This window comes from Herpailurus yagouaroundi, unplaced genomic scaffold, assembly GCF_014898765.1.
Source record: "Herpailurus yagouaroundi ecotype Mexico unplaced genomic scaffold, PumYag 164, whole genome shotgun sequence".
NCBI classification, from domain to species: Eukaryota; Metazoa; Chordata; class Mammalia; order Carnivora; family Felidae; genus Herpailurus; species Herpailurus yagouaroundi.
Genome location: NW_024412405.1, coordinates 4,126,094 through 4,140,025, shown reverse-complemented (window position 1 = coordinate 4,140,025; position 13,932 = coordinate 4,126,094). Strand labels below are relative to the sequence as shown.

The following is a 13,932-nucleotide window of genomic DNA, read 5'->3' as shown; positions in this document are numbered from 1 at the left end:
AGGTCTATGCACACACAGGTCTATGCACACAGGGTCTGTGCACCCACAGGTCTATGCACACACAGGTCTATGCACACAGGGTCTGTGCACACAGAAAGCTGAGTCCCTGCCTACAGCCCTGGTTGGGGTGTGAGTTGGCACCAACATTCTGGAACTCAGTGTGGCATCCTACAGAAATAACTTGAAAAAACGTTCATTGTTTTAGAATCCCAATTCTATTTCTGGGAACGTTCATTGTTTTAGAATCCCAATTCTATTTCTGGGAATGTGTCAGAAGGAAATGGTCAGAGATGCAAACATAGTGATTATCAACAGAACAATCTTGTATAAGATCAGAAGTGTGGCAAATACAGAAATGCCCGCTAATTAGGGATTGGTCAGGCGGATTATATGCTCCAGGTGACGGCGCACTGTGCTTTCCTGAAGAGCAGTCTGTTAGAAGAGTAATTTCCAACTTGCCATAATTTTCCAAGGTCGTCCTTTTCCAGTCGTCCTGCCAAGAGGCTGTTGCCAGTTGTCAACCAAAACAACAACCACCTCTGTGTCTCTCTCTCTCCTAAGACCCCATATAATAGCAGGAGAGGAGTATTCTGAGATGCCATGGTGGTAAACGCTTTCACATTTTGGCACCTGATGGCTTCCAGCAATAGCGGCAAGGTAGGGGTATAACTTCCATTTCAGAAAATAGCCATTGTTTACACTCTAACTTAATGATGAGAGTGTCCCTGTAGGGTCTGTAGGCTTGCTCATGGATTCAGAATTTGGTTGCCAGGAGAGTCGAGGTAAAGGCTCTAAGCTCTTGATATTTTACGATGACGAATTTTTAAAATTCTGTTATCTCTTGTGATGGTGTGAAAGTATTCAAAGTCAGGGTTTTTTACCTCCATTTTGAGATTGCCCAGGATTAAATTTGTCTGTCTCCAGAGAGGTCACTGGGAGCTCATGCTTTGGATAGTGTTTCTGCCGAGTGAGCCAAGACTTTCCTTCTAGTCTTTTCCTTGAGAGCAGTGCCTGACATGACAGGCTGAGAGCTGGGCTGAGTTTGAGATGGCAGAACCCAGTTTTGCTGAGTCGAAAGCAGATCTACTCGTAAGCAGTTCATCCTGTGAACTTGACATCGTTAGTATCAGGTGCTGACCAACAAATGGACAGTTCTTGGTGCATTTTATATTAAAAATGAAAACCTTCTGAGATCCCGATCTTAGTGCACATAGTTCAGAGTAACCTCCGAATTAACTGATTATTCAATAATGTAGAATAAATTTAGGGGCAGGTGAAAGATTGATATTTTTTGGAGAACAAATATATAAAATTATGTTTCTCTAAAATACTTGTGGATATTTTATTTGGGGGACTGTTTGTTAGAATATTAATGAGGTAAGTTCTATATGTAATAAAGTATGGGAAGATTGATGTGAAATGTGAGCTCTTAATGTTCATGCTTTAAATTGGATGGGTATATTTGCTCTTTTGGTACAGTCAAGTACAAGAAATAAGCATATAACTACATACTGTACCTTAAAGAGCATAACTAGGACCAGAGGTAGAAAAGCAAATGTTTTTGCAATATATATGTACATATATTTAATAAGTCCTTTTGACTTTATTGCAATTTTGTCTTTGTAATAAAAACAGCTATAAAATCCCATGCTACAAAAACAGGAAGAACTCATTGTTTTTACTATTTTTATTTTTCCTTTCCTCATAGTTCCTTAATATTACGTTCAGAAAGTCAGTCATGTGGTTACTTAATAACCTCATTTAAATTGAGAACCAGTTTAAGTCAGTTGAGCATCTGACTTTGACTGAGGTCATGATCTCACGGTTTGTGAGTTCAAGCCCTGTGTCCGGCTCTGTGATGACAGCTTAGAGCCTGCTTCAGATCCTCTGACCCTCTCTCTCTCTGCACCTCCCTTGCTCATGCTCTCTCTCTCAAAAATAAAAATAAACATTAAAAAAAGAATTGGGGGCGCCTGGGTGGTTCAGTTCGTTATTCCGACTTCGGCTCAGGGCATGATCTCACAGTTCATGGGTTCAAGCCCCTCATCAGGTTCTGGGCTGTTAGCATGGAGCCCGCTTTAGATCTCCCTCTCTCTCTGCCTTCCCTTGCTTGCGTGCTCTCTCTCTCTGTCTCTCTCTCTCTCTCTCTCTCAAAAACAAATAAACATTTATAAATTTTAAAAAAAGGAATAAATTGGAGTGTGATGATAGTTGGCTTATATATAAAGCCTGCAGCATTGGAAACAGGACTTACCGCATCTGAAAGTTTGAATCCTTCTGCAAACCCTGATCTCCTCGTTGTGTGGCTCCTGAGCCTTCATTTCTAAATCAGGTTGCTTTCAGAAACTAAATGGGGAGCACGTTCAGATGAGAGCTGCATCATCATTTTAAGGTCTGTCAGGATTAACTCATCCTTTCTGGTGTCCCCACCCCTTTTACCTGCTCATAACCATTAAAATGATCCCGTCACATTTCCTATTGTCGTTTATATCTCCGAATCTCCTCTGGTCACACCAAGTACAGGGGTTGAATTTCAGAGCGAGTGTGACTTATGGGCAGGAATTATTAACGTGTTCGATGATTGTATTTTATATTTAAAAGTATTCAGGGGCGCCTGGGTGGCTCAGTCGGTTGGGCGTCGGACTTCGGCTCAGGTCATGATCTCACGGTTTGTGACTTTGAGCGCTGCGTCGGGCTCTGTGCTGACAGCTCGGAGCCTGAAGCCTGCTTCGGATTCTGTGTCTCCTTCTCTCTCTGCCCCTCCCCCACTTGTGCTCTGTCTCTATCAAAAATAAGTAATAAAAAAATATAAAAGTATTCAGATTATAGTAGAAGGCGACACTAAAAGGGGAAATGGGAATTATATGAAAAAGTGCACATTGTCCGGATCAGAAGGTGAAGAATAAATAACTCACCTGTAAGCCTTTTTGCAAAGAAGGATGATGTCCGCTGATACCAAGTAAATAAAACCGCATGTATGTTCTTTTTTAAAAGGTATTTTGGATCTAGTATTTTATTAGCTCTCTTCAAGCCACTGAATAAATTGTTTTGCTGTCATTGCTTTTTTTTTTTAAAGTGGCATAACAAAATATTTCTTCATTGCAGTTACATATGGCGTGTGCCAGTGGCTACAAGGAAGTGGTGTCTCTTCTCCTCGAACATGGCGGGGACCTCAATATAGTAGACAATCAGTACTGGACCCCGCTCCATTTGGCAGCAAAGTATGGCCAGGTGAAGTGATTTCCTAAATTACTTTGAAAAAACCTATAATTAACGTATCATTTCGTATCTAATTGTTGCATTTCAAATTGTGTACTACATGTGTGACTTTTAATGGCATCATATTAGGAAACGAATAGTTTTACGGTTCAAAGAAAACATCGTCTTTTGGAAGGATACATAAAGCATACATTCTCGGGATTCTGCATGTTGTAGTCAAAACTGTTGGATAAATGATACACGATTGTAAACATTTTGCATAGAGTGGACTTGTTATTTTCTTAACATTTCATAGTCCTTTTCATAGCTCACAGTTTCATGAATCGTTAAAAATTCTATTTGTTCTCTACAGTTAGAAGCACAGCAAATTTACATTTTGATTTTTATTTTTCATATAAATTACATTTCATCTTAATGAATGAAGAAAGACTATCAGATATTTTTTCTTTGAATTGATTTTTGGCTACAGCTAATACAACCTGAGTCACTAGTGCACAAATTACTTTCTCACCAGGTACCATTATATCATGAAGCAAACTGACTTTTAAATGACTTATGTAGGTGAATATGACAGCAGTGTTCATAATAATATCAAAATCTATTTATAAAATACACCATATTTTGTGTTAGAGAAAGCCTGAGTACTACTCTTTGGGAAGATAATTCCATTTTACATAAATAGGGAAGTAGAGGTTAAACTTGTTAATTCCCAAACATTGGTCTAGGGCGACAGTCACACCCCTTAAGTTAAGCTCATACCAAGTTGAGTCTCTTAGATCCTAAAGGGTATGAAAAATAGCGATCATAAACTTTGAGTACTGCAGTTATTGAAATAATGGAAAACATTTGCATTTCAATCATTTTAGAAAAAGCACATTGCTTAGGGAAAGTCTTTCAAATTAATGAAAACATCATTTGCTTTGACAACATTTCCTGTATGAAAAGGTTCATTCATTCAATAAATATTTCTAACAGGCTATTTATTAAGTACTTCAAACTGTGCTTTTAGCAAGTGAATGTTTGTGTAAATAAATGGATAGATTAAGGGACCCGAGGCTGTAGATGGTGAAGCCATTGGGCCCAGGGGCCCCAGGTCCCCTAGATCCCCCTGTAGATCATAGGAGCACTGGGGGATCAATAACCTCAGTACACCATGAATACACCCGTGCTTCATTTCTAGCACTGTGGCACACTGGAAAACGCTGGGTGAGAGGTTTTGTCTTTAGTAAAACGTAGAGAAGCGAACATATAAGCAAGTGCTATTTCCTAGAACACTACCTGTTGCTCTGAGCTGAAGAAATGGTAATCAGTGAATTATCAAAACATGCTTATTGTAGTCAGGGATCCCTCTGGAAGGAGCTAAATCCAGAAGTGAGGGATTGATAGCTTGGTAAATTGTAACAGAATGCTACCACAACTTAATTAATTAAGGCTTTCATTTTACCCAATTTTTCAAATTTTCTGATTGGACATTTAGATCAGGTATCATTTCAAGGAATAATAAATTGTTTTCCTTCAACTGCTTTTATTGGATAATGTGCTCTGGGGCAATAGGACTAGATTTAACAAGTTTATTTCTTTATTTATTTATTTATTTATTTATAGTTTATTTAGAGAGCGAGCAAGTGGGGGAGGGGCAGAGAGACCGAGAGAGAAAATGAATCCCAAGCAGGCTCCCTGCTGTTGGCGCAGGGCTCAATCTCAGGAAACCTGTGTTGAAATCAAGAGTCAGATGCTTCGCTGACTGAGCCACCCAGGTGCCCAATTAGCAAGTTTTTTTTTTTAAAGACATGCCTCGGACTAACTACATCACCTCTTCTCTTATTGGACATTTAAATTGTTTTTATCAGAACCCAGTGTGTGGTTTTTGTTTTACTTCATTGTAGGTCAAATGAAATATTTGGTAGGAGTTGGGGTATTTTGTTATTGTATTTCTCGGTTCTGTGATTTCCATTTGGCTTTTGTTTTCATTGTAACTTCCATGTCTTTGATGGACTTCAATTTGTTTCAAGAGGATTTGTAGTTGCCTGTTGAAGCATTCTTATGAAAGCTGCCTTGCCATCATCATCAGATGGTTCCCACACCATCCACCTTGCTCTTGTTGCCAATTCATCATCTTGTCTCTTTCAAGTTGTGATGTACTGATCTTGGCATGGTGAGGGGTTTTTAATTGCATTTTGGACACTTCAGCTATTATGTTAGGAGACTCTTGGTCCTACGTAAATCTTCTGTTTTAGTCAGCCTGTTGAAGTTCAGCCTGCAAGGCCTGGTCTACTTGAGTGGGTTGTGGTTCCAGTTCCAGTTTCATGTTCAGACCCCTTGAGTTGTCAGTTTAGTCCACTTGGCTTATCTGATGCTCCTGGTGTTCTCACTGCTTTCTTCTAATTCTCCCAAAGGGTGGAAGAGGTTTTCCCAAGCCGGGCTACCCCATGTCTCTGGGTGAGGTAGGTGGATGTCCACAGGGACAGAAGACTTTCAGGACTGGGGCCCTGTTGGGGCATTCTCCCTCTTGCAGGCACCCCCTCTCAGCTGTGTTTGCCTCTCGTTGGGGAGGGGAATCTCAGCAGGTTGGAAGAAAAAGTGCTTGATCTGGCACTACATGTTAGCAGATCATGGTTCTGGACTCACCTGCTATTGCTGGAGTGACACAGTTGGAATGTGGGAGGGATGCATCTACCCAGGCCCCTCTCTGTCCCTAAGTTGGTCTGGGAAACACTGGGTCTGGGCTAGCCTTCGGTTACCTGGGATTCATCCCTTCCGCAGGCCCTGAGCCAGTTTCCCTGTCTCCTTGACTATTCAGACCTCTTCCTGGGTTGCTTATTATTTCCAGGGGTTATATATTTTTTTAATTTTTTAATGTTTATTTATCTGAGAGAGAGAGAGAGAGAGAGTGAGAGAGAGAGAGAGAATCCCAAGCATACTCCACACTGTCAGCACGGAGCCCCCATGAATTGTGAGATCATGATGTGAGCCTAAATCAAGAGTCGGATGCTCAACTGACTGGGCCACCCAGGTGCCCCTCCCAGGGGTTATTGTAATTGGCAGGGAGGATGTGTAAGAAACCAGGCTAAGTTGGTATTTTTTTAATCTTTTTTTAATTCTTTTTTTAAAGTTTATTGATTTTGAGTGAGAGAGAGAGAGAGAGAGAGAGAGAGAGAGAGAGAGAGGCAGTGAGAGAGAAAGAAACACAGAGAGAATCCCAGGCAGGCTCCACAGTGTCCACAGGAAGCCTGATGTGGGGCTTGAATTCATGGAACTGTGAGACCACGACTGGAGGTGAAACCAGGCATCAAGCGCTTAACTGACTGAACCACCCAGGTGCCCCTAAGTTGGTATGTTTTAAAGTGATGAAGAAATTAATTTATGATTGTTTTCACATGAAACCCATCTGTGGGCAGAAGAGAAATGAAGGTGCATTTGTATAACTTCCATTATAAGGTGTCTGTGGGGATCTTTGGTTCTACATGTTGAGTATGTCTCAATGTGACCAATTTCTGACTCCAAGATCTATTTGGTAAGATCATCTAGACATTTCTGTTCCACTTCCTGGAAGCTATGTGGTTAAGGCAGAAAGAATGCGTAGCTTTCAGAAATTATATCCCTCAAGCAATCAGATGTAGCTCCTGATACTTTTCTCAGTTATGGGCCTGCAATTTCAGAGGCCAAGAGTTTGTATGAAAATAAGGAACTGACATTTCAGGGGTTCATGGGAAACCCTCCACTGCAGAAAGGGGAAGTTCTGCCCAAGAAACTCCTTTTTTTAAAAAAAATTTTAATGTGCTTATTTATTTTTGAGAGAGAGACAGAGCATGAGCAGGGGAGGGGCAGAGAGAGAGAGAGAGACACAGAATCCGAAGCAGGCTCCAGGCTCCGAGCTGTCAGCCCAGAGCCCGATGCGGGACTCAAACTCACGGACTGTGAGATCATGACCTGAGCCGAAGTTGGATGCCCAACCGACTGAGCCACCTAGGCACCCCCCAAGAAACTACATTTTTAAAGGCCTACAATTAAGCTTTATTTGATAATAAGGTGGTAAAAAACAGGATACGAGTCAGATAAAATTTGTATCATAGAGAAAGACATGTTTTCTATAACCTTGATACAAGACTAGTGAATATATTAAACTGATAAAACAGGTTGGCCATGTGGTAAGCAGATTGGTATTTGGTTTTAGTAATTGAAAGTAGATTCTTTTAAATGTTAATTTACACAGTTACCTTTAACAAAAAGAAATAATGGCTAACAGATATACCATTTGGTATATATCAACATATATACAAAATTATGATTAACCTATATACATATGTTCGGTATAAGATACATAGCATGATACCTTGTGTGCCTTGGTGATTTAAGAAACATGAGCCCGGCACAATTACCGCTGCCTTCATAAAGCTTGCCAGTGATTCCTGTCACACACAAGCTGTAAGATAACGGGATGGCTGGCGAATAAGGCAGGGAGAGTTCATGGGTATTAGTACTCTCACCCCATTATCTGCCATATTTGAACAATTTGTCAAACTTTGGGTTTTCTGAGTCTTTGTTTTCAGCCTAGAGAAACAGTTATGAACTTAATGTGGGAAATATGATTCAAAGCTACATTTCCTTTGCAAGATGCAGAGTAATTCAGCTTGATGTTTTTATTCCTACTTCTCCGGTGCCCCAGTGATTTTCCCAACACTCATCATTTACTAGTGATAAATGAATGGAGAAACAGTTTCCAATTGCTCAATTTATTCTTTCAAAACCAGCTGAAAAATATTTGACCCCAACTTTAAAAAAAAAGATGTATATATTTTTTGTTCTTGCCTGTATTTCCTGGACACTTCCCTGCACAAGCACCTGTATTCCATTCTTCCCATCCAAGCGATTAAGCCAGTTTTGTTCTGAGGACTCCCATGGCCTCCTCCCTGGCTCTGAACCCAGCTCAACCACTCACTGGCTGTGTGAACATTACAAGCCTCACTAATTTTTCTTCCGTAGAGTCTGGCCCCAAGGTCTTCAATCAATGGCAACCATCAACCTCAGTTAAAACGGGGATTTTTCTGTAGCTCAGGAGATTCTGGGGGAATGGCAGAGGCAAATGCATGAGACAGCATTTGGGGTGTGTCCTAGTCAAGTGATTCAGTTGCTAAATTTGTACAGACAAACATCCGACACAAAGGTTTCCAGAATTGCCCAGTTATAGTCATCAAATGAGGCAGGTTTAAAAAGTAATGTGACATTTATCCTCAGCTTCTCTAGAAAATGACTAGTCATTAATTCAGTATTTTCTAAACCCTTATGCATTTCAGCACCAAGGATAGATCTAAAGATCCTAGGTGGCTTTTCCATTTTGCTCCCTTAATACCTATCCAGGTGGGGTCTCCACCCAAATGTAAGCTCCAAGCAGTGAAGACTTTTGCTTGCCCTCCATGCTATCTCTGTGTCCAGCAGACTAACCCAAGGAATTGAAAGACAGATCAATCAACCAAGAACTTGAAGCAAAGCACTAACACTCTGAGGCAGAGGGGGGCTTTTCTGTTAGAATGCATGACATCAAAACCAAAATGTGTGCCTTGATTCAGACTAGAGAAAAAAAAAAAAACAACTAAGAGATTTATATTAATAGATTTTGGATAAATTGTGTTTCTTTTGTTTTGTCAAGAAAATACGGTACAATATAGAGGATTATATTTAAAATTTGTTCATCTGTAAAAATACCACTTAATATTCATTTTGGAGATAATATTTTAGAAATAGGTTTTATTTGAATATCAAGTTATGTGTATGGGAGATTTAGAACTCTAAAGGAATTTACTGTAAATATATCTCCATTCAGGAAAAGAAAAAAGCTTTAGAAACGCTAACATTTTTAAAGACTGATGGCATTTTTAGAGACATTCATAGCACTTTCACTTTCACTTTCTTATATTTATAAAGTGAAAGTGATTTACCTTACAAATATAAATACCTTTATGGAGAAGGTAACTCATAATTTGTAACAGTTTTTCTTATTGAAATTTATACTGGGATGGGATATATTTAAATAATTTTTTTTTTAATGTTTATTTCCTTTTGAGACAGAGAAAGAGTGTGAACGGGGGAGGGTCAGAGAGAGGGAGACACAGAATCTGAACCAGGCTCCAGGCTCCGAGCTGTCAGCACAGAGCCCGATGTGGGGCTCGAACTCACAGAGTGTGAGATCACGACCTGAGCCGAAGTCGGATGCTTAACCGACTGAGCCACCCAGGCACCCCTGGGATGGCATATATATTTTAAAACTCCCCTTTATATGAACTTTCCAGTGAGAAAAAAAGAGATGGCTTGTTCTTGTCTAAAACTGGGAACTGAATCGTTTATGTGACTGATGTCTTTTGGTTTTATAGTTCTTTTATGAGTCGTACATAAAGTAAAATTTGATTCTAGCCTTGATGTATTTTTAGTGCCCACGGTAGGATTGGTGATGCTACAGCAAATCATCAGAAAGTAACAGCACAAATGCTACATCCTAAATATCCTTCCCTTCCAAAGTATTTTGTATCACACAGCCTGTGTATATTGATGTTCAAAGGAGTCATTTGTATTGCCAGAAACATTTTTTTCCCCCAGGTTCATAAGAATTAAGATATTCTCAGAGAGTTTTGTTTTTGTTGTGTTTGTTTTTCAGATATTTCTTCTTTGCTGTAGGAAAACATAAAGTCACTATCTGGTTTTCCACCACTATCTGCTCCCACCCCTCTGAGCACTCAGGATTGACAGGCTCAGTGCTCCATGCAGGCTATATAAAGACATGTTTATACATCTTTAGGGAATCTCCTCACCTGAAGCTCCCAGTGCTGTACCTGTCTATGGCTCCCCAAACTGCCTTGTTTCCCTCTCACTGTCCAGACCCCCCAAGGACCAGTGCCCACTGGGTAATCTCTACCAACCTGCCCTCCACCTCCACTCATATGGGAAGGGAATAATCAGCTCCTTTCTCCAGCCCCAATGAGTTACACTCTCTATGGGTCATCATTTATTGACCACAAAACTGGGCATCATCCTTCCTCCCCCCTCCTCCCCTCTCCGGTGCCTAATAAACCTGAGTCCATGAGTTCCCACCTGGGAATGGTGTGAGGCTATGTGAGATGTAACCACTGCCCCCACCCTGTCCAGGAGCAGTATCCTTACGCGGGGCCTGGCCCACCAGCCCACCAGCACTGTCCCACCCCTTCTGCACATGTAAGCCTTGTCAACGCAGGTATCATCCAGTGTCAGCACATAGCATCCTTTGCTGTGCCCGGACAGGAAACACCACTCCACAGTGCGCTTTACAAGCCCCTGTGCCTGGGAGTCCGCTTTGTTCTCCGGCTTCATTCCCCAGCCTCCCCCACCAGGTTGGAACAGGTGACCATACCCAACCACTTCCAGTTTCTGGAACATGCCACCATGTGCATCCTCTCATGTTCTTTGCTTTTCCTGAGATTGTTAAGTGGTTCTATCTTACTGACATGGTAGACCATGAGGAGATGATGCTTCAGTGGCTGCATTGGCTGTGGCACCTGTATCTCTGAACCATGTCACTTACCATGGCGGGTTGCATCTGTCCCCACTGCCCTCCGGTGCCTAATGCGTGCCAACGGGGTGGGCAGACAGCGATGTTTCTCATCAGCACAGGGCCTGACCCAGAACACGCAGTTCTGCCCACAAATGAGGGGGCCCGCAATGGTCCTCGGGTGGCAGGTGCTTGTCCTTCCAGCCCTCTGTGCGTGCACCTGCGCAGCGGGCTGCGGGAGGGATGCCCTGGGGGCAGCAGGGACCAGGCGCACACGTCTGTGATGGGCACCCCAGGAAAACAGCGCACGGGCAAAGGGAGTCCAGCCAGGGGCAGATGGCATGGGCAACACCTGTGGGGTAGCATAGGCATTAATCGAGGAGCAGGACCAGGAAGGTCATGGGGCAAGGAGGCTGCCACGTGGGGGGAGAAGGGACCCACTCGGGAAGGATGCGCAGATAACTGGAGCAGTTGGAGAGCTTGTGTTCTGAAGGACGGACACAGGATCTGTGCTTCATGTGAAATCGTAGTGGGACCACACATGGCGGGGGGCGGGGGGCAACCATTTATTAGCTGGTTTTGTATGTTGGATCTGAAATCCTCCAGGGGGTTCTGAGTGGGAGGCAATGGCTCATTACAGTGTAGGGCAGACACCAGTGAGGTAGGAGGCACACACTGTGCGTTCCGGACCTTTAAGGTTTCAGTGTCTTCTCCTTAGGTTGTGAAATGATCCCTTTTAGCGTCTCAGACAGAAACCAGCTATAGCCACTGATTGCTACTGTTTGACTCTTCAAAGAGGGAATTTAAATGACCATCAAGCAATTAATTTTGCTAAATTCATCCAATCTGAAGGACAACTCTCCAACGAATGAAGTCCATATCCAGTGAATCTTGGATGGATTTAAATTTCAGCTTAAATGTGTATTTTCTATTAGCCATTATGGTCTCCTTTTACACACTCACCCCTCCACCCCAATACACGCACAGTCACCTTATTCTCCGGTGCCTTTGGTGATTATAACGGTCTTGTACTAGTGTAGATGAATTCTTATTGGGTTGCACGCTCGACCTATTCACACATGAAGCAATTTACCTAAAGATCTTTTGTGAGGATAAAACAAATGTTTTGGAGGAGAGTAATTGAAATTAGCACTGGCCTGTTTAATTTAGTTCTGTGATGTGCTTCCCTGATTTCTAATTGGAAGTGCATGGGAAATACCATCTCTAAAAAAATAAAGGAATTTCCCAAATGAGAAAAGCTTCCTCCTTCCACACACGGATGCTTATTTTTATGGGCCTGAAATAAAATGGAGTTACTTTTATTGTTGCAGATTTTTATGTAGGAAGCATTTTGCTTTGATTACTTAAATGCTTTCTGCAGTTCTAGTTGAAGCTGGGGATGAGGAGTGGTTTGCTGAGAGATTGCGCAAGTTTCTCTCTGGAGTTCTGGAAACCGTGAATTGAATTTAGAAATGGGAAGTTAATTGTTAGACTCTGTGATGGTCTGACGTTTTTGCAGAGATATGAAAGCTTTTAGGTTTATTAACTATTTTTTCAGATTTGTGGAAACCAAAGGCAATCTTAGCTAAATTTTGGATTTTTTCCCTTTTTCTTCTGTCTTTTCTCCTTCCTTTTCTTCCTTTGTCCTTCCCTCTCTCCTGCTCTTCGTCTTTCTTTTCCTTCTCCCCTTCCATTTGGTTTAAACGCAAGCAAATCTCTCTGATCTTTAATATAACCAAACTCTCTTCTGTACATATTTTAATGTCCTGGACATCTGCTGTATGTATTCTATCTTTCAGATTTCAAGAGATTCTTTCTTTAGTAAACTGTGTACTTGGAAGTAAAAATAAACTTCTAAATATAATCTCTCTACTGTAATGTAATTTAAATGTTATTGATGTAATTTGTGTCCTGGAAAACCAGACACTGATTTTTGAATTGGCTTTGGGAAAGCAGACTATTTAAAATCTAATTAATTTTTTAATGAGAGTGCTAAGAGGAGCTATCATTGGTGGGTGGGGAGATGCCTCAGTGTGCCTGGATGTGAAGCTCCCCATGTGGGGAGAACATCACAGCACATGTTACAAAAGCAAAACCCAAGACTGGAAAAGCCAGTCTCATTCGAATATAGTATAAAGCAAGAAATGGAAACAAAAGACACAGATGGGAAAGGAGAAAGGAAGGTAAGAATACCAAAGGAATCAGGAAAAAATGGAAAAACTAGAACCATTAAGTGCATACGTCAAGTTGTTCACAGCAGCATTGAAAACACAAAATATATAATAATATATTTAATAAAATATTTTAACAGAAGATTTCTACACTGACGACGATGAAACACTGCAGTGAGAAATGAGAAAAGAGCTAAATAAATGGAGAGGCAAAGCCACATTCATGTGTAGCGACAGTGAATATTTTTGCGCTAGCTGTGGAAGGCTGAATATTATCCTCCAAAGATGCCCACACCCTAATAACCCAGTTCCTGTCAATACATTTGTTACCTGGCAAGGCAGAAGAACTTTGCAGTTGTGGTTGATTAAGGATTTTGAGATGGAAAGGTTTCCGGGGATTACCCAGATGGGTCCTTAAAAGCAGAGAAACATTTCTTCCTGGCTGAGGGTCTGCGAGAGGTGTGGCTCTGCAAAGATGGTCGGAGAGATTCAGGTTCAAAGGTGAGGGAAGGAATGAGTTGCCTGTTGAGGCTGTAAAGGTCGAGAAACAGATCTTCCCCGAGAGCCATGAGGGAACATCCTGTTGCCAATACCCTTATTTCAACCTTGTGAGACATGTGTCAGGCTGCTGAATTGTAAGATAATTTCTTTTTGTTTAAAGCACTACATTTGTGATATTTTTAACAGCCATAGAAAATTAGTACAGTGTCTATTTAAAGCCATTCCCATCAAAATCCTAAACCCTTTCTTCTAGAAATTGAAAAGTTCATTCTAAAATTTATATGGCGACACAAAGTACCCACATGGACAAACTTATCTTAAAAAGTAAGAAAATGACAGATTTTTTTTAAGACCCACTGTAAGTCTTTCACTTATGTGATTTCAGTACTGGCTATAAAGCTACACTAATCAAGGTAGTTAGGGAATGAGATAAGGGCAGACAAATAGATCAATGAAACATAGACCAGAGTCCAAAAGTGGGCAGGGACATATGTATCCCATTAATTTTCTACAAAGGTAGCAAAG

General features: G+C 41.2%; 1 protein-coding gene across 2 annotated transcripts in view; it reads left to right on the top strand.

The window, feature by feature from the left end:
• Positions 1-13,932, top strand: part of MYO16 (myosin XVI) — a 491,281-nt gene that overhangs the window by 131,288 nt on the left and 346,061 nt on the right. For both annotated transcript variants that reach the window (XM_040487087.1, XM_040487086.1), the window contains exon 7: positions 3,106-3,231. In XM_040487087.1, coding sequence (XP_040343021.1) covers positions 3,106-3,231 — 126 coding nt within the window. The remainder of the gene's footprint in view (positions 1-3,105; positions 3,232-13,932) is intronic.